This window comes from Oncorhynchus mykiss, chromosome 19, assembly GCF_013265735.2.
Source record: "Oncorhynchus mykiss isolate Arlee chromosome 19, USDA_OmykA_1.1, whole genome shotgun sequence".
Classification (NCBI taxonomy): Eukaryota; Metazoa; Chordata; class Actinopteri; order Salmoniformes; family Salmonidae; genus Oncorhynchus; species Oncorhynchus mykiss.
In genome coordinates this window covers 28,485,822-28,505,812 of record NC_048583.1, presented here as the reverse complement: position 1 = coordinate 28,505,812, position 19,991 = coordinate 28,485,822, and the positions used below count along the sequence as shown (strand labels likewise).

General features: G+C 42.7%; 1 protein-coding gene across 1 annotated transcript; it reads left to right on the top strand.

The window, feature by feature from the left end:
* Window positions 1–244: 244 nt before the first annotated feature.
* On the top strand, window positions 245–14,712 carry tmem229b (transmembrane protein 229B). The gene is made up of 2 exons (XM_021573860.2): window positions 245–1,570; window positions 11,894–14,712. The coding sequence occupies exon 2, from the start codon at window positions 12,102–12,104 to the stop codon at window positions 12,651–12,653; it is 552 nt and encodes a 183-aa protein (XP_021429535.2). The 5' UTR covers window positions 245–1,570; window positions 11,894–12,101; the 3' UTR covers window positions 12,654–14,712.
* The last annotated feature ends 5,279 nt before the right edge of the window (window positions 14,713–19,991 follow it).

The following is a 19,991-nucleotide window of genomic DNA, read 5'->3' as shown; positions in this document are numbered from 1 at the left end:
AATTTTACATAGTGCAGTCCTTTTGACCATAGGGCTCAGGGTTCTGGGCAAAAGTCATGCACAATAGAAATCGTTATAGTAGAGTTACTCCCAAGTAAAGATTCTATAAGATATGTTTTGGGGTAGTTGGCTAGTGCTAGTCAGCTGTACCTGTGCCAAAACTCCAGTATTTCTCATTCTATAGGTTGGCCTCAATATTATTTTTAAGTGGTGAGCCAACATCTTTTCACCACTTTTATTGCCATGATGAATCAACTTTTTTTTTCTCGTGGTGTCTTGTACCTCTGCAGCAGACACCATGAGCAATGTATTTAAAACATCGAATCAGAATAAAACCAAACTATCAAATCGCAGTACATCGTGATGCATATAGAATGGCAGTCACCGGAAGCTGGTGAGGGGAGGATGACTCCTAATTGCGGCAATGGAGTGAATGGAATGGCATCAAACACGTTTGATACCATATCAATAAGCTGTTCCAGCCATTACTATGAGCCCGTCCTCCCCAATTAATGTGCCACCAACCACCTGTGATTACAATACATTGTATTCCACCTAAGTATTTTGATATCTTATTGTGAGGTCCCTGGCAATTCCCAGTCCTACTATAGGGGTGTATATAGGGACTATATTGAATCTGATCTTTTGCCTTCCAATTTATACCGTACCACCTCCATATGTGGATCTCAATCCTGATACAAACCCAATCTGCCATATGCAACCTCTGATTGGGCGCTGAGATCTTTTTTAAATTTTTTTTTTTACTGTTTTACAACTGCAGTGGTTTGGCCCTGCCCACTCCCTCTAAAAGTGCTTAGAGGTCACAGAGGTTCTGTCAATGACGGACCGTTTTAGAGACAAGGCTCTATATCATGTTCAGGGTATGGGTCCATTTCATTTCTAATGGAAACTCCCATTCCTGAGCGGTTTCTCTGGTCAATGCTTATGGTGACTGGAGTTCAGTGTGGCTCAGTTGGTAAGCGCGTCGCAATAGAAATACCAAGATAGTGAGTTCAATTCCCAAAGGTATTACATATAACGGTGCTTAAGTTATGCACTCTGACACTGTGTTTTGTATGTCCCCACTGTCAAGAGAAACTGTTTTCCTGGGGTATAAAGGCCTGGGTCCTCTTCAAACAGGCCCACTGTAGCAAAGCGTTTAGCTATGGAAGATTGAAACTAAAACCTGTTCATACTGGACAAGTTCAAGTAGCACTGTACCTCTGCTTTTTAAAACGTTTCTCCCTACTGAACATGACCCAGCTCTGAATTCTGCCAGAGCTCAATAAAACCCACTACTCACTGAGGTGAAGAAAGAGTTAATGAAAGATGCAAGAACAGCAGGAGTAGGGACCGTTCTGTCTCTGAGCATGTGCTGCTGTCCTGGCTGATACTGCAGTGAAGGAAAATGTGTCAATTTTCATTGGACAGTAGTCCCCTCCGGAATGGTGAATGAGCCTGTAACTGACGGTCAGACGATGTCCTGTTTGCGGATGGTGATTCTTCACATTGACCGTTGGTCCTGAGGTGCATTCCCGTGGAATCTACAACCGTGGGCGACAATCTCCCGGTAAGATGTGCGGGTTGATATAATTTTTGTTCCACTTTACTGCCTACTTGAAACAGCACAGGACAGGGGTTAGACAGGCTGTATTTTGGTCATCCTGACATAGGAATACAGTTGATTAAATTCATTGTTTTTTTTTTTACTATGCTGCCCCACTTGACGCGCTGTCCATGGGGAGGACAATATGAATAGCACATATTTCCCGCGGTTATAACAGTTTTCGCATTTCCCATTATTTGTATGTGTTTCCTATAATATTAGCCATTTTTATGCTCACTGATACATGTGAAAAATGTGTACTATTGGCATAGGCTACTGTAGGATAGCCTAATATAAATGCAGCCCAAGCCATCACATGAGCAATCAATATTTGATTTGGGGGGAGTAGGCAAGGCATTGCCTAGGGCTGGCACAATTACCATATAACCGTATAACCGAAGGTTATGGATGAGAAGTCATGAACTAGAAAAATTAAGCATTCGGTTGAGTCCGTTTCTGCGGTAACTTGGACCCCTAACAACGTGATGAAACTTTGTTGCTCCTTAATGAAATGTAGAATGTTAATTCAAATGATGTGTTATCTGATGTGACTCATGCAATGGAATGTATTTGTAATGTCAGTTGAGTTGAATCAACAAATCACAGCACATATTGATGGGTACACTTCCTGCTTTTACTTTCTGCTTTGCTCCAATGGGTACACTCGCAATAGCCGCCAGACGAGTGTCCACTCATTATGCTATCATTGATTTGAATGGGAGTGCCTGTTCTATTCGTTTTATTTACAGTGCATACTGAAAGTATTCAAACCCCTTGACTTTTTCCCCATTTTGTTACGTTACAGCCTTTTTCTAAAACACACACCTCTACATAAGGTCCCACAGTTGACTGTGCATGTCAGAGCAAAAACCAAGCCATGAGGTCGAAGGACTTGTCCGTTGAGCTCCAGGACAGGATTGTGTTGAGGCACAGATCTGGGGAAGGGTACCAAAAAATGTCTGCAGCATTGAAGGTCCCAAAAAACACTGTAGTCTTCATCATTCTTAAATGGAAGAAGCTTGGAACCACCAAAACTCTTCCTAGAGCTGGCCAAACTGAGCAATCGGAGAAGGGCCTTGGTCAAGGAGGTGACCAAGAACCCGATGGTCACTCTGACAGAGCACCAGAGTTCCTCTGTGGAGATGGGAGAACCTTCCAGAAGGACAACCATCTCTGCAGCACTCTACCAATCAGGTGGCCAGACGGGAGACACTCCTCAGTAAAAGGCACATGACAGCCCACTTGGAGTTTGCCTAAAGGACTCTTCAGACAATGAGAATAAAGATTCTCTGGTCTGATGAAACCAAGATTGAACTCTTTGGCCTGAATGCCAAGCATCATGTCTGGAGAAAACCTGGCACCATCCCTACGGTGAAGCATGGTGGTGGCAGAATCATGCTGTGGAGATGTTTTTCAGCGGCAGGGACTGGGAGAAGAGTCAGGATTGAGGGAAAGATGAACAGACAAAGTACAGAGAGATCCTTGATGAAAATCTCCAGAGTGCTCTTGATCTCAGACTGGGGCGAAGGTTCGCCTTCCAACAAGACAACGACCCTAAGCACCCTTTAAAGACAATGCAGGAGTGGCTTCCGGACGAGTCTCTGAATGACCTTGAGTGGCCCAGCCAGAGCCCGGACTTGAACCCGATCGAACATCTCTGGAGAGACCTGACAATACCTGAACAGCGACTCTCCCCATCCAGCCTGACAGGGATTGACAGGATCTGCAGAGAAGAATGGGGGAAACTTCCCAAATACAGGTGTACTAAGCTTGTAGCGTCGTACCCAAGAAGACTCGAGGCTGTAATCGCTACCAAAGGTGCTTCAATAAAGTACTGAGTAAAAGGTCTGAATACTTATGTAAATATAATATTTAAGTTTTAAATGTTTTATACATTTGCGAAAATGTATAAAGAACAGTTTTTGCTTTGTCATTATGGGGAATTGTGTGTAGATTGGTGAGGGCGGAAAACAATTGCAATCCATTTTAGAATATGTCTGTAACGTAATAAAATGTGGAAAAAGTCAAGGGGTCTGAATACTTTCCGAATGCACTGTATATGGCGGCACATGCAGTCGGGAGTGGAGGAGAGGAGAGGAGATAATGTGTCAAAAAATCTAATAAAAAGGATTATTACTGGCCAATTACTGTCCTCCAATATTCCATGACTGTCACAGTCCTATATGGCATCAACATTTCTCCCACTATCAGTGGGGTTGCCGCAGTGAGGTTATTTGAGGTTGTCACAGTTTCAAAAGTGAGAGAGAGGGGCATCCCCCAAATTAGTATCTCTATGGGGCAGCCGTCACAGTGATTCTGCAGTAACGGTAACTCCTCTCTTGGGCCTGCACAAGGAGTCGCAGCCAACCTGCAAGCCTTATTTACACACCCTGTTCCCTGTGTATTTTGATAAAGGGAAATCATTATTCACTCCAGATATGCATATGTGAATCTACTAAAGAGTTAACAAAATCTTAACAAAGTCTTCTCCTCTCAATTTGAGCATACAGATTCCTAATCCCAGGGACATGACAAAGATGTCCGGGATTAACTCCACATCTCCAGGGTCTTTCATTAAAATTGAGAGAATTAAAGAAAGACCACAGATTGTACTTTTCTGTAAATCATTGAATTACAGATTTAACTTGGATACAGACAACACAGTAGGCCTACCATGTAAGAGAAAAACCCATCCACATTTTTGCATCTACCTATGGAATCTTCATAATGCTTTTTGATATACCTCCAGGGGATCGGTGTCCCTCCCACGGGACGGTTAAGCTAACGTAGGCTAATGTGATCAGCATGAGGTTGTAAGTAACAAAAAAAAAGTTCCAGGACAGACATATCCGATATAGATTAACAAGAATTCAAGCTTTCTGCCTATCTGCACTGTCCGATTTACAGTAGCTATTACAGTGAAGGAATACCATGCTATTGTTTGAAGAGAGTGCACAGTTATGAACTAGAAAGTTATTAATAAACCAAATAGGCACATTTGGGCAGTCTTGATACAACATTTTGAACAGATATGGAATGGTTCATTGGATCTGTCGAAAACTTTGCACATACACATTTTGGTCCTCCTCACCTTCAACGGAAGAAAACCATTACAGAACCACCCACCAACCAAGGACCAAGCGGCGTGGTAACAGGCAGCAGCAGGAGAGGCAGCAGCAGCAGCAGGAGAGGCAGCACTATTTAGAGACATGGACTTGGGAGGAGATCCTAGACGGGAAAGGACCCTGGGCACAGCCAGGAGAATATCGCCGCCCCAAAGAAGAGCTGGAGGCAGCGAAGGCGGAGAGGCGCTGGTATGACGAGGCAGCACGGCGGCGCGGATGGAAGCCCGAGAGTCAACCCCAAAAGTCTCCCGCCTGTCCAGAGCCGCCGCCAGAGTCTCCCGCCTGTCCAGAGCCGCCAGAGTCTCCCGCCTGTCCAGAGCCGCCAGAGTCTCCCGCCTGTCCAGAGCCGCCAGAGTCTCCCGCCTGTCCAGAGCCGCCAGAGTCTCCCGCCTGTCCAGAGCCGCCAGAGTCTCCCGCCTGTCCAGAGCCGCCAGAGTCTCCCGCCTGTCCAGAGCCGCCAGAGTCTCCCGCCTGTCCAGAGCCGCCAGAGCCTCCCGCCTGTCCAGAGCCTCCCGCCTGTCCAGAGCCGCCAGTCAGCCAGGATCCGCCAGGCCATTCAGCCAGGATCGGCCAGAGCCGTCAACCAGCCTGAGCTATCTCTCGGTCCTGAGCTGCCTCTCGGTCTTGAGCTGCCCCTCGGTCCTGAGCTGCCCCTGAATAGTTTACTTAATTTCAGTTTGTCACGTTCTGACCATAGTTCTTTTGTGTTTTCTTTGTTTTAGGGTTGGTCAGAACGTGAGCTGAGTGGGCATTCTATGTTGTATGTCTAGTTTGTCTATTTCTATGTTTGACCTGATATGGTTCTCAATCAGAGGCAGGTGTTAGTCATTGTCAGGAGAATAATCAAACTTAAAGAAGGGGCGGGCATAGAAATAGCACACATAGAAGAGATATTTATTTTTATTTTTTATTTAACTAGGCAAGTCAGTTAAGAACACATTCTTATTTTCAATGACACCTTAGGAACGGTGTGTTAACTGCCTTGTTCAGGGGCAGAACGACAGATTTTTACCTTGTCAGCTCAGGGATTTGATCTTGCAACCTTTTGGTTACTAGTAAAAACGCTCTAACCGCTTGGATACTTGCTGCCCTGATATAAAGCTTCTTAGACTTGCTTTCAATGAGTGACAGATCTATAACACACATTTCTATGTGCATTTGGGTGGGCTGCCCAAAAAGTGACATATTGCAGCTTTAAATATTAGCCACCATGGTAGGCCTACTTAATCAGTTATTTCCACCTTAGTGTTAGTTTCCTTACATTTTGCATCATTACATTACATCTTTGGTTTACCTTTCAAAGAAAACATGAAAGGAACTTGTCAAGTTTGTGCGGTTGTTCCTGAGGATCCCTAGCAATAGTAGATCACAGTTGTGCAATCATTTTGGACAGGTAGCACATTTGAGTCATTATGGGAACGCAGACCATACGTAGCAGTTTAAACCTTTAAACCTGCCTACTGGAGCGTTATAGGAGCATTTTAATCCCTCGCTGAATCTTTCTCTCTCTGTTCCATCAGCATCACCCGGTTCTTTTTATATAATCCACCCAGCAATTTTCTCCCAGTGGATGACTCTCACAGTCAGACTGACCTGATCACCAGTTCATTCCTTCTGCATCACATCTCTGTTGGTGCGTAGTAGTATGTATTAGAGCAGATATTAGTGCTATTTTTGGCCTGTTCTTACACCCTCTGAGCCCAATGTACAGAAGCAGGTAGGGGTCCCAGGTGGCAGTGGGACTCAGAGTGGGGGCAGTGCCAAGACCCAGTAGGCAGTCCAGAAGTAATTGCTTATGAGCTATCTTTCCTATTGATCTGGACCTATAACCCAACACCTCATGCCAGGCAGCACACAAATAGAATAACAAGAACAGATCATCATGATCAATAAAAAGCAGTGAGAAGCCATTAAACTGTCCATTAATGCCAGGGAAGGAGCAATACCAAAACTGACATGACAACTGGGAGGTGGGGAGGTGGGAGAGGACCAGTGGTGTAAAGTACTTAATTAAGTAAAAAAAATACTTGAAAGTAGTTTTTACTCCATACATTTTCCCTGATACCTAAAAGTACACGTTACATTTTGAATGCTTAGCAGGACAGGAAAATGGTCTAATTCACACACTTATCAAGAGAACACCCCTGGTGATCCCTACTGCCTCTGATCTAGCGAAACACATGCTGAGTTTGTAAATGATGTCTGAGTGTTGGAGCGTGCCCCTTGCTATCTGTAAATTAGAAAAACAAGAAAATGGTGCTGCCTGGTTTGCTTAGTATAAGGAATTTTAAAATTATTTATACTTTTACTTTTGATACGTAAGTGTGTTTTAGCAATTCCATTTTACTTTTTATTCTTACGAATATTTAAAACCAAATATTGTTTTGACCTTTAGTCGAATAGGATTTTCATCAAATTTACTGGGGGACTTCCACTTTTACTTGAGACATTTTCTATTAAGGTATCATTACTTTTACTCAAGTATGACAATTTGGTACTTTTTCTACCACTGGAGAGGACCTACAACAAAAACATCATCATCATCATCAACAACAACAACACCCAACAGTTCCAGCTCACCACAGTGCCTTGCAAAAGTATTCATCCCCCTTGGCATTTTTCCTATTTTGTTGCATTACAACCTGGAATTTCAATAGATTTTTATTTGGATTTCATATAATGGACATACACAAAATAGTCCAAATTGGTGAAATGAAAAAAATAACTTGTTTCAAAAAATAAAATGGTGCGTGCATATGTATTCACCCCCTTTGCAATGAAGCCCCTAAGTAAGACCCGGTGCAACCAATTACCTTCAGAAGTCACAGAATTAGTTAAATAAAGTCCTCCTGTGTGCAATCTAAGTGGCACATGATCTGTCACATGATCTCAGTATATTTACACCTGTTCTAAAAGGCCCCAGAGTCTGCAACACCACTGAGCACGCAGCACCATGAAGACCAAGGAGCTCTCCAAACAGGTCAGGGACAAAGTTGTGGAGAAGTACAGATCAGGGTTAGGTTATAAAAAATATTCCAAACTTTGAACATCTCCACGGAGCACCATTAAATCCATTATTAAAAAATGGAAAGAAAATAATAATATGGAACCACAACAAACCTGCCAAGCGAGGGCTGCCTACCAAAACTCACGGCCCAGGCAAGGAGGGTATTAATCGGAGAGGCAACAAAGAGACCAACCCTGAAGGAGCTGCAAAGCTCCACAGCGGAGTTTGGAGTATCTGTCCATAGGACCACTTTAAGCCGTAGGCACCACAGAGCTGGGCTTTATGGAAGAGTGGCCAGAAAAAAAGCCATTGCTTAAAGAAAAAAATAAGCAAACACGTTTGGTGTTCGCCAAAGTGCATGTGGGAGACTCCCCAAACATATGGAAGAAGGTACTCTGGTCAGAATAGTTATGCATGCTCAATTTCTTGATTGTTTCACAATAAAAAAAAATTTTGCATCTTCAAAGTGGTAGGCATGTTGTGTAAATCAAATGATTACAAACCTCCCAAAAAATCAATTTAATTCCAAGTTGTAAGGTGACGAAATAGGAAAAATGCCAAGGGGGTGAATACTTTCGCAAGCCACTGTATGTCACGATTTAGCTCTGGGTCAAGCTGGGCTACAGAGGCATGCTAAAGGGTGTTTGGGTGTGGGTCAGGTGACACTGTGGTGGTAGGGACGCTATGAATGTTTTAGAGGCAGCAGGAGACAGATGGGGAGGGAGGGAACGGGGGCTATGGGGTGAGAGAGGGGGAGAGAGGGGAACTAGAAGGAGCTCAGGGGAATTCAAGGGAGCAGGAGTTAGGATCCAGTGGGGCAAGACAGGGTGAGAGAGGGAGGGAGGCAGAAAGAATGTGAAGGTGAGGGAAACAGGGTTGCGACAGGTCAGTCCAGTCTCCTGGCCCATTTGTTCCTTCTTAGGAAAATCCTCATTAGCCTGGCTCTCTGCCCACTTCGCTGAGCCCCCATCTGCTCTTCAAGCCAGTTCTTACTGTACATGGTCACACTCACAACCTCTCTCTGATAGGATTTAATTGTACTATTGTATTACGGTTGGATGTATAATCTTCAAATCAAAATCTAATTTTATTTTGTCACATGTGCCGAATACAACCTTACAGTGAAATGCTTACTATCAAGCCCTTAACCAACAATGCTTTCAGAAGTTAAGAAAAAAAAAAATAGACAAAAGTAACAAAAGTAACAAATAATTAAACAGCAGCAGTAAGATAACACCGGTACAGAGTCAATGGTTAGTCAAGGTAATTGAGGTAATATGTACATGTAGGTAGAGATATTAAAGTGACTATGTGACCATGCATAGATAATTAACAGAGTAGCAGCGGTGTAAACTAGGGGTCTGGTTAGCCCTTTGATTAGCTGTTCAGGAGTCTTATGGCTTGGGGATAGAGGCTGTTAAAGAAGCCTCTTGGACCTAGACTTGGCGCTCCGGTACCACTTGCCGTGCGGTAGCAGAGAGAACAGTCTATGACTAGGGTGGCTGGAGTCTTTGACAATTTTTAGGGCCTTCCTCTGACACCGCCTGGTATAGAGGTCCTGGATAGCAGGAAGCTTGGCCCCAGTGATGTACTGGGGCGTACGCACTACCTTCTGTAGTGTCTTGCAGTCAGAGGCCGAGCAGTTGCCGTACCAGGCAGTGATGCAACCATTCAGGATGCTCTCGATGGTGCAGCTGTAGAACCTTTTGAGGATCTGAGGACCAATGCTAAATCTTTTCAGTCTCCTGAGGGGGAATAGGCTTTGTCGTGCCCGCTTCACGACTGTCTTAGTGTGTTTGGACCATGATAGTTTGTTGGTGATGTGGACACCAAGGAACTTGAAGCTCTCAACCTGCTCCACTTCAGCCCAGTCGATGAGAATGGGGGCGTGCTCGGTCCTCTTTTTCCTGTAATCCACAATCATCCCCTTTGACGATTGTGAACTACAATCTTGACTATTATGAAACAATTGTCTCCTTTTACTTACTAATATTTACAGAACTATATATACACTGAGTATGCCAAACATTAGGAATACCTTCCTAATATCAGAACAGCCTCAATTCATTTTGGCATGGACTCTACAAGGTGTCAAAAGCGTTCCACAGGGATGCTGGCCTATGTTAACTCCAATGTTTCCCACAGTTGTGTCAAGATGTCATTTGGGTGGCGGACCATTCTTGATACACACAGGAAACTGTTGAGTGTGAAAAACCCAGCAGCGTTGCAGCTCTGCACACAAGCCAGTGCGCCTGGCACCTACTACCATACCCCAGTCAAAGGCACTTAAATCAATAAGGGATCATAGCTTTGACCTGGATTCACCTGGTCAGTCTATGTCATGGAAAGAGCAGATCCTCTTGATGTTTTGTACACTCAGTGTTTCTTTTTTAGTGACTGTTAGAGCTGAACGTTTTTGACCTCTTGTAAACTGGTTCCATTTTCCAATGTGCCTGTGCCAGTCAGTAGGCCTATGCAGTGGAATCAAACAGATTCAGACATACTGTAAATACTATAGAATCTTGATATACTTTAGGCTTTCTGTCAAAACCAATGGGGCCTGGGGACGAGGTTATATACAATGACGGAGTGGTTGAGAGATGGCATCCCTGCTAGGGCCTCCTGACACTTGATACCAGTGGTGCTTACTGCCTGTGTCTGGCCTTGCACCCGTTATTTATATAGTCTTTGGTCTGACCTGGGGATTTACACTGCAGAAAGCAAGGGCACATTATGCACACAGATCATGGGGGGGCTGTTCTAACTCTCTCTACATGGGATAGCATTGTGTTAGTCTGACCCCCGATACCACTTGTGATGTAATGGCATTGTGTGGCTGATACAACATTCTGATTGCTGAGGAGTGAAGTTTTCTCTAGTTACAGATCCACGACAAATCCTAACCTTAACCACTGGTGGGGGAAATGCGAAACTGACCCAAGATCAGGCTCTAGAGGCCACTTCAACCTACTCCTTTATGATCAGTCGTTGATTCTCACGGGTTCTAATATTGCAAACGGACATGGAAAGAAATGCAAGCTGACGTTAATTCAAATGTCAAGTGGTCAGTGTAAGACCTTGTACCAGCAGCCAACAATGTTGGAAGGGATATCTAAGAGGCCTCAAGTCATCTGAAGGTTAATCATTAGCAGTCTGTGTAGTTTCCACATACTCTTAGAAAAAAGGGCTCCAAAACAGTTATTTGCAGAGGGATAGGGTTCTGTTTTGATCAGAAGATCCCTTTTTGGAAGGTAAAGGGTTCTACCTAGAACCTTTAACATCCTGAGAACCGTTTTTGGGAGAAAGGGTTCTTTGATGATTCTTTAGAAGGCAAGAAGGGTTCTACATAGAATCATATCTAATATTTCCCAGCATGCTCTATTGCAGGGAGATTTTCAGAATTGTTTATTTTACTATAATATCAGTATTTTTGCATGTACATTGATGGTTGATACATTTGTATGCTACACAAAGATAAGTAACACAGTTTTCTAAACGAATCCAATCTGTTGGATTTATTGCACCCGTTACTGAGGTGGATGTCCCAGTTTAAATGATTGGGTTAGTCTCAGTATTCAATCTTCCCTACTCTGGCAGCCATTCGGAGTGCAGGTTGCGGTTGATTAACAATTCCACCTGTTGGATATCCCAGTTCTGTCTGGCTTCCTATTGGAATTACACATCCCTTTACAAGCCAGCAGGCTTAGGTTATAAATAGGCCCTAAAAAAAGTCATTATGATATTAAAGGCTAATAAGGCTGGTGGAACTCTTCCGTAGAGGGTTCTGGGAAGAACCGTCCAAAGATAAAAGGGTTCTCGGTAGAACCCTTCATAGAGTGTTCTAGGCAGAAGCCTTCATAGAGGTTTCTAGGTAGAACTATGTACAGGTTGTTCTTTGAAGAACCCTATATAGAGTGCTCTAGATAGAACCCTATGCAAAGGGTTCCCCTATAGGGACAATTTAAAGAGGCCTGTATGGTTCGACCTAGCACCTTGTTTTTCTCTCTAAGAGTGTAGTATTGCCCTTATGAAACACTTCCCTTTGCCCCACATGCATACGGTAGGCATTTGACTTAGGCAGCTGGAGTACCTCTGCTATCTCGTTCTATAACACCAAACTGACTAACTCACTTTTCTGTCCTTTCTCCCTTACAGACCTACGCTTCTCCTCCACTAGATAAAGAGCGAGGGGCGGTCACCATGGTGTAACGGGTGTCGTTGAACTAGACCTACAGTATGGCACGCCAAACCAACCATTAGACCAAGAGGAAATCCTCGTGGTCTGAGGGTGACATTTGGGCCTCCGTCTCTCAGGCAGGACTGCCTTATCACGAGGGCGTAATTCCAAATCGTGTCCACCGCAATGGCAACCCCGGCACCCCCACCAGTGCCTCTGACGGTCCTGTCTCGCTGGTACCTGTACGCCATCCACGGCTACTTCTGCGAGGTCATGTTCACCGCCGCCTGGGAGTTCGTGGTCAACCGCAACTGGAAGTTTCCTGGTGTGACCAGTGTATGGGCTCTGCTAATCTACGGGACCTGCATCCTCATCGTGGAGCACATGTACCTGGCCCTCCGAGCTCTCCGCTGCCCCGTGCTGCTGCGATGCCTCATCTATACCCTATGGACGTATATCTGGGAGTTCGGTACAGGGCTGTTGTTGACCCAGTTCGACGCCTGTCCCTGGGATTATTCCCATTTTCAGTATAACTTTATGGGGTTGATCACAGCGGAGTACGCCCTGCCCTGGTTTTGTGCATCTTTCATGACGGAGCGACTGGTTATACGCAACACACTGCGGTTACGGATGGACAGGGACAGGGTGGAAGGGGACCAGTCGGATGAAGGCGGGGGAGGAGGAAGGAAAGTGTGGGGCGAACAAAGAGAAGCCAACTGCTATCTTAAATTGGACTGATCAAAGAACAAGGGCATTTCCTCATTTGGGGAAAGTCCGTCCTCCACCCTCGCACCTCCGCCCTCTCTCTTCTGTGACCTGGAAACCAATAAGTGGTCTCTTGGTCGAGGAGTGTGTCAACTTGTTAGTGGAAAAATGGTAGCCTCCTTTTGGCAAGGAAGCACAAGTGTATCATACCTGAGTCCTTTGAGGAAGAGTTTTGAAATCTGCCATACCCGCTTTGAATCAGCAAAAAGGAGAAAATCATACAAACATTTAAAAACGATATGCTACTTATCCTTTTATCTACAAAATGTCTTGCACGACTGGCTACAGTTGTTTTGATCACTTTATACATTTATTTGGGGATTCCACCCTTTAAAAGTCATTTGCTTGATGACTCATGATTGGAGAAGGAGAGTCTCATTTCACACAAGCCCATTTTCATCCACATTCCCTCTCCTCGCCACCTCTCCACGATTACCTTGAACCTTTTTTAAAAGGAGGCCAGAGAGGCTGGAGGAGGGAGGACACAGGAGTTGAGCATATCCAATTGAGGAAAGGCCACTCAATCTGAATCACTCTGGAATCACACTCAAGCACTAAAACATTGTATGGAAATGTATAACACATTTTTTTTTAAACGAAATACACAAGTACTGTATTTCTGTATAGCTTCAAAAGCAATCTGAATAAGGTGCAATATGCAATATGTTCATAATTGATTGTCATGGAGAATGATTTTCTACAGTTAGTGATAACCCACAATATTTGGAAATGCAATGAGGGAGGTGTTTACCCCAAAGGTTCTGTATGCACTGCAGTCTGTTTACTCATAAGCTATTTGCCTATTGAGAAATTAGGTCTCAGGTAACTTACTCAACAAATTGTGTGCTATTTCTACTGTATATCTGTTCGAATCAGGATTTCTGATTTTCATGTGATGCAATCATTCACTATTAGCCAAGGACGTTGTCACCACACTGAAAGAGCTGCTGCTGCCTTGTGGACTTGACATGATACTGCATCTGAAAGTGTCATCTGAAGTCTCAAAAATAGACTGACAGGAGCTGTATTCCTCCCAGATATCTCTTTGGTTTTTCACTATTAATGGCCCTTGCTTTATGGCCTCTGGCACTGTTTTGATGATGCAAAATAATGTGGATCTCAAACCACCGAGTGGATTCAAACGCAATACATTAAAGGCCCAATGCAGCCGTTTTTATCTCAATATCAAATCATTTCTGTGTAACAATTAAGTGCCCTACCGTGATCGCTTTCAATTAAAATGGTCAAAAAGAATCAAAACAAGCTTCTTAGTAAAGGAGTAAAGGGTCAATTTCTCAAGCAAGAATTTAGATAGGACTGTATGGGAGTGGTCTGAGTGAGGAGGGGAAAACTGAAAACTAGCTGTTATTGGCAGAGATTTGGAACTGTCTTTCTTATTGGTTTATTAACTAATTTACCGCCTAGTGATGTCACGATGGAGGGCCAGAACTCTATCCCACCAAAACAGACAAAAACTTCAGGCAGTCTTTTCAAGCATATCTTACACTAAAAGGGCATTATCATAATTTTCACAGTATTATTCCAGTCTCGTAGTGTGAATATATATATATATATATATATATATATATATATATAAAACACAGGATATCACATTTTTGACTGCATTGGGCCTTTCAGCAATGATTATATGAATCCTTGACTCAACATAGAAGTCTGTAGTTTGACTACCGTCTACCAGTATATAACTTTGTGCAGATAATGTCTTTATTCAAAAATGCACTGCTTTTATTTCCAAAACGCCATGTCCACCAATTATTCACATTTGTGTTTTTTCATCAGAAATGATTGCTTATGGGTACGTTCATGTGTGTGTAAAATATTACTGTTCTCAAATGTTTTTATTCATAGATTTGTGTATGATTTTTTTGTTTTGTTGCAAAACTCTATACGGTGAGTGTTCAAAACAGCATCACCTTCCTAATATTGAGTTGCACCCCCTTTTCCCCTCAGAACAGCCTCAATTATTTGGGGTATGGACTCTACAAGGTGTTGAAAGCGTTAAAAAGGGATGTTGACTCCAATGCTTCCCACAGTTGTGTCAAGTTGGCTGGATGTTCTTTGGGTGGCGGACCGTTCATGTTGAGAAACTGTTGAGCGTGAAAAACCCAGCAGCATTGCAGTTCTTGACACACTCAATCCGGTGCAACTAGCACCTACTACTGTACCATACCCCATTCAAAGGCATTTAAATATTTTCACCCTCTGAATGGCACACACACACAATCCATTTCTCAATTGTCTCAAGGCTTTAAAATAATTATTTAACCTGTCTCCTCCCCTTCATCGACACTGATAGAAGTGGATTTTACAGGTGACGTAACAGGGATCATAGCTTTCACCTGGATTCCCCTGGTCAGTCAATCTCATGCTCCCTATGTTTTCTACACTCAATGGAATGTTTGTTTCCTGTGTATTTGATTGTGATATGTGGTTGTCTCATGAAGCTATCTTAAGATAAATGCACTCGGTGTACGTCTAAAATGACTAAAATGTCAAATGTAAATGTTTTACATACAGATCTCTTATTACTGTATAGAATCACTTTCAACAACCTTTGTTTAAATACACTGCATTTGGGAAAGTGTTCAGACCCCTTGACTTGTCCCACATTTTGTTACATTACAGCCTTATTTTAAAATTGATTAAGTAGATTTTTCCCCTCATCAATCTACATACACAACCCCATAATGACAAAGCAAATACAGGTTGTTAGATTTTTTTGCTAATTTATTCAACAAAAACAACTGAAATATCACATTTACATAAGTGTTCAGTCCTTTTACTTAGTACTTTGTTGAAGCACCTATGGCAGCGATTAGAGCATCGAGTCTTCTTAGGTATGACGCTACATTCTTGGCACACCTGTATTTGGGGAGTTTCTCCCGTTTGTCTCTGCAGATCCTCTCAAGCTCTGTCAGGTTGGATGGGGAGCATCGCTGCACAGCTACAGTTGAAGTCAGAAGTTTACATACACTTACGTTGGAGTCATTAAAACTCGTTTTTCAACCACTCCACAAATTTTTGGAGAGAGTTCCAAACTATAGTTTTGGCAAGTCGGTTAGGACATCTACTTTGTGCATGACACAAGTCATTTTTCCAACAATTTTTCCAACAACAGATTATTTCACTTATAATTCACTGTATCACAATTGGAATGGGTCAGAAGTTTACATATACTAAGTTGACTGTGCCTTTAAACAGCTTGGAAAATTCCAGAAAATGATGTCATGGCTGTAGAATATTTTGATAGGCTTAATTGACATAATTTGAGTCAATTGGAGGTGTACCTGTGGATGTATTTCAAGACCTACCTTCAAACTTCGCTTGACATCATGGGAAAATCAAAAGAAAGACCTCAGAAAATAAATTGTAGATCTCCACAAGCAATTTCCAAAAGACTGAAGGTACCACGTTCATCTGTACAAACAATAGTACGCAAGTGTAAACACCATGGAACCACACAGCCGTTATACCGCTCAGGAAGGAGACGCGTCTCCTAGAGATGAACGTACTTTGGTGCGAAAAGTGCAAATCAATCCCAGAACAACAGCAAAGGACCTTGTGAAGATGCTGGAGGAAACAGTATCAATATCCACAGTAAAATGAGTCCTATAGAGACATAACCTGAAAGGCCTCTCAGCAAGGAAGAAGCCACTGGTCAAAAACCACCATAAAAAAAGCCAGACTACAGTTTGCAACTGTCCTCTGGTCTGATGAAACAAAAATAGAACTGTTTGGCCATGATGACCATTGTTATGTTTGGAGGGAAAAGGGGGAGGCTTGCAAGCCGAAGAACACCATCCCAACTGTTAAGCACGGGGGTGGCAGCATCATGTTGTGGGGGTGCTTTGCTCCAGGAGGGACTTGGTGCACTTCACAAAATAGATGGCAACATGAGAAAGGGAAATTATGTGGATATATTGAAGCAACATCTCAAGACATCAGTCAGGAAGTTCAAGCTTGGTCGCAAATGGTTCTTCCAAATGGACAATGACCCCAAGCATACTTCCAAAGTTGTGGCAAAATGGCTTAAGGACAACAAAGTCAAGGTATTGGAGTGGCCATCACAAAGCCCTGACCTCAATCCCATAGAAAATTTGTGGGCAGAACTGAAAAAGCATGTGCGAGCAAGGAGGCCTACAAACCTGACTCAGTTTCACCAGCTCTCTCAGGAGGAATGGGCCAAAATTCACCCAACTTATTGTGGGAAGCTTGTGGAAGTCTACCCGAAACGTTTGACCCAAGTTAAACAATTTAAAGGCACTGCTTCCAAATACTAATTGAGTGTATGTAAACTTGTGACCCACTGGGAATGTGATGAATTGAATAAAAGCTGAAATAAATTATTCTCTCTACTATTATTCTGACATTTCACATTCTTAAAATAATGTGATCTTAACTGACCTAATACACGGAATTGTTACTCAGATTAAATGTCAAGAATTGTGAAAAATGTATTTGGCAAAGGTGTATGTAAACTTCCGACTTTCAACTGTATTTTCAGGTATCTCAGGAGATGTTCGATCGGGTTCAAGTCCGGGCTCTGGCTGGGCCACTCAAAGACATTCAGTGACTTGTCCTGAAGATACTCCTGCATTGTCTTGGCTGTGTGCTTAGGGTCATTGTCCTTTTGGAAGGTGAACCTTCGCCCCAGTCTGAGGTCCTGAGCACTCTGGAGCAGGTTTTTGTCAAGGATCTCTCTGCACTTTGCTCAGCTCATCTTTGCCTTGATCCTGACTAGTCTCCCAGTCCCAGCCGCTGAACAACATCCCCACAGCATGATGCTGCCACCACCATGCTTCACCGTAGGGTTGGTGCCAGGTTTCCTCCAGACGTGATGCTTGGCATTCAGGCCAATGAGTTCAATCTTAGTTTCATCAGACCAGAGAGTGGCGCAGCGGTTTAAAGCATTGCAGGCATTAAGGCATTGCATCACAGTGGTAGAGGTTCCCTTTAAAAACATTTTTTTATTGAAATGGTCAGAGTCGTTAGGTGCATTTTAGCAAACTCCAAGCGGGCTGTCATGTGCCTTTTAGTGAAGAGTTGCTTCCGTGTGGACACTCTACCAGGCCTGATTGTGGAGTACTGCAGAGATGGTTGTCCTTCTGGAAAGTTCTCCCATCTCCACAGAGTAACTCTAGAGCTCTGATAAAGTGACAATCAGGTTTTTGGTCACCACCCTGACTAAGGCCCTTTTCCCCCGATTGCTCAGTTATGCCGGGCGGCCAGCTCTAGGAAGAGTCTTGGTGGTTCCAAACTTCATCCATTTAAGAATGATGGAGGCCACTGTGTTATTGGGGACCTTCAATGCTGCAGAAATGTTTTGGTACCCTTCCCTAGATCTGTGGCTCGACACAATCCTATTTTTGAGCTCTACGGACAATTATTTTCGACCTCATGGCTTGGTTTTTGCTCTGACATGCACTGCTAGCTGTGGGACCTTATATAGACAGGTGTCTGCCTTTCCAAATCATGTCCAATCAATTGGATTTACCACAGGTGGACTCCAATCAAGTTGTAAAAACATCTCAAGGATGATCAATGGAAACAGAATGCACCTGAGCTCAATTTCGAGTCTCATAGCAAAGGGTTTGAATACTTAGGTATTTCTGTTTTACATTTTTTTAAATAAATGTACCATTATTTCTAACAACCTGTTTTCGCGTTGTCATTATGGGGTATTGTGTGTAGATTTGATTTAGATTTTCTTTATTTACTCCATTTTAGAATAAGACTAACGTAACAAAATGTGGGAAAAGTCAAGGGGTCTGAATACTTTCCGAAGTTTTCCTTCAGACGGCCAGCTCTGTCATTTGTACATTTCTTTATTAAAAAATGTAGTTATTTGTTACATTTGACTTTGTAAAACCTAGCAGTACTCCTTATTTCTCTTGAGAGTGAGGCGGATATATATATCGTTTAGGAAAAAAAACGTGATTATTTGTATCTGAAATGAAACCATCAAGTGATAGATTTTAAACAAATAGATGTCTGTCATTGAACAACCCCATTCTATGTAGATAGTGAAAAAAACACACCAATCTCTTTCAGAATTTCTTTAAACAGTAATTGACCAACATTTCTGAAAATGCCTATGTACTGTAGCCTTTTGGAATTCATCTTTTCAGTTATAAATGAGAACTTACACGTAGTGTTGCGTGTGTGTGTATGTTTGCATGTTTAGTGACGCTGGGAGAGAGGCTGTTTCTGATCTCTCACCACATAAATCTAAGACTCATGCATGACAGAATGTTTTCAGTTGTAAATCTTCCCAAACCAAGTTGTCTATTTTCTTGGTTTGATCAGTCACTGAAATTATTTATTTGTCTTAATTATTATTATTATTTTATTTTTTTTATTTTTTTTACAAATATTGTGAAAACACTGCACTGTATTGTATCATACATTTCAAGTGTGTATTTATTGTGTTTAATTTGTAATAAGTCTTTGGAATAAACTTATTTATTTTATTTTTTAAAAAGCTGGTTTTGGGACTTAGAAATAACCATTTGGCTGTACAGTAAATGTACATATGCTTAACAAGGGTGGAGAAATCATTAACAATATTGATGCTATATGGAACCGACAGGCCCCTTCGGCTAACCTCTTGTCTCCTTCTCCTCTGTTAGTCGTCGGACGAAGTCCACTCTGTCTGCAAGCCAGGTAAACACATTAAAACACACAAGAGGGTGACGAGGGTAAGCAGACCAGACATATTTTATATCTCAATATAGAAACCCTAGATCCACTGCATGTCAATAGGACACAGCGGAGGGCAGTGATGATGATGCACTTTCCTAGTGAGCTACTATTATTTCTCACCCACCTTTCTGTAGTGTTGCAGGGATATTATCCTGCCACATGGTGTCGCTCTCGCACTACAAAATAATGAGATCAGTGGGTTTTGTCTTGTCAGAAGATGCCAGTGGGAATGCTGGGTTTTGGAGCAAGATGGTTGAAAAAAAATCTGTTTTTATTTAAGCCCACTGTGCAAAAGGTATGACGATATTTGCTAAATGTGTAGTCCAGAATTTCAGGGCAAGAATGGTTGTAGTTAAAAAATGTAAAAAGACCAGACAAAAAAAGGATTAGACTTAGGTTACCATGGCAAAACGCCCAAACACGGCAAGAACTTCAGAAAAACTCTTCCTGTGCATGAGTCTAATATAGCTCGCCAGCTTGTAGTCCCAAAAACCTGACATTAATTAGCCTTTTCTACATTTTCTACTTGTTTGTTGGGGGAAATTAATGGGGAAACAATCAGGTTTTGGTATATGCGCCGAAAATAAA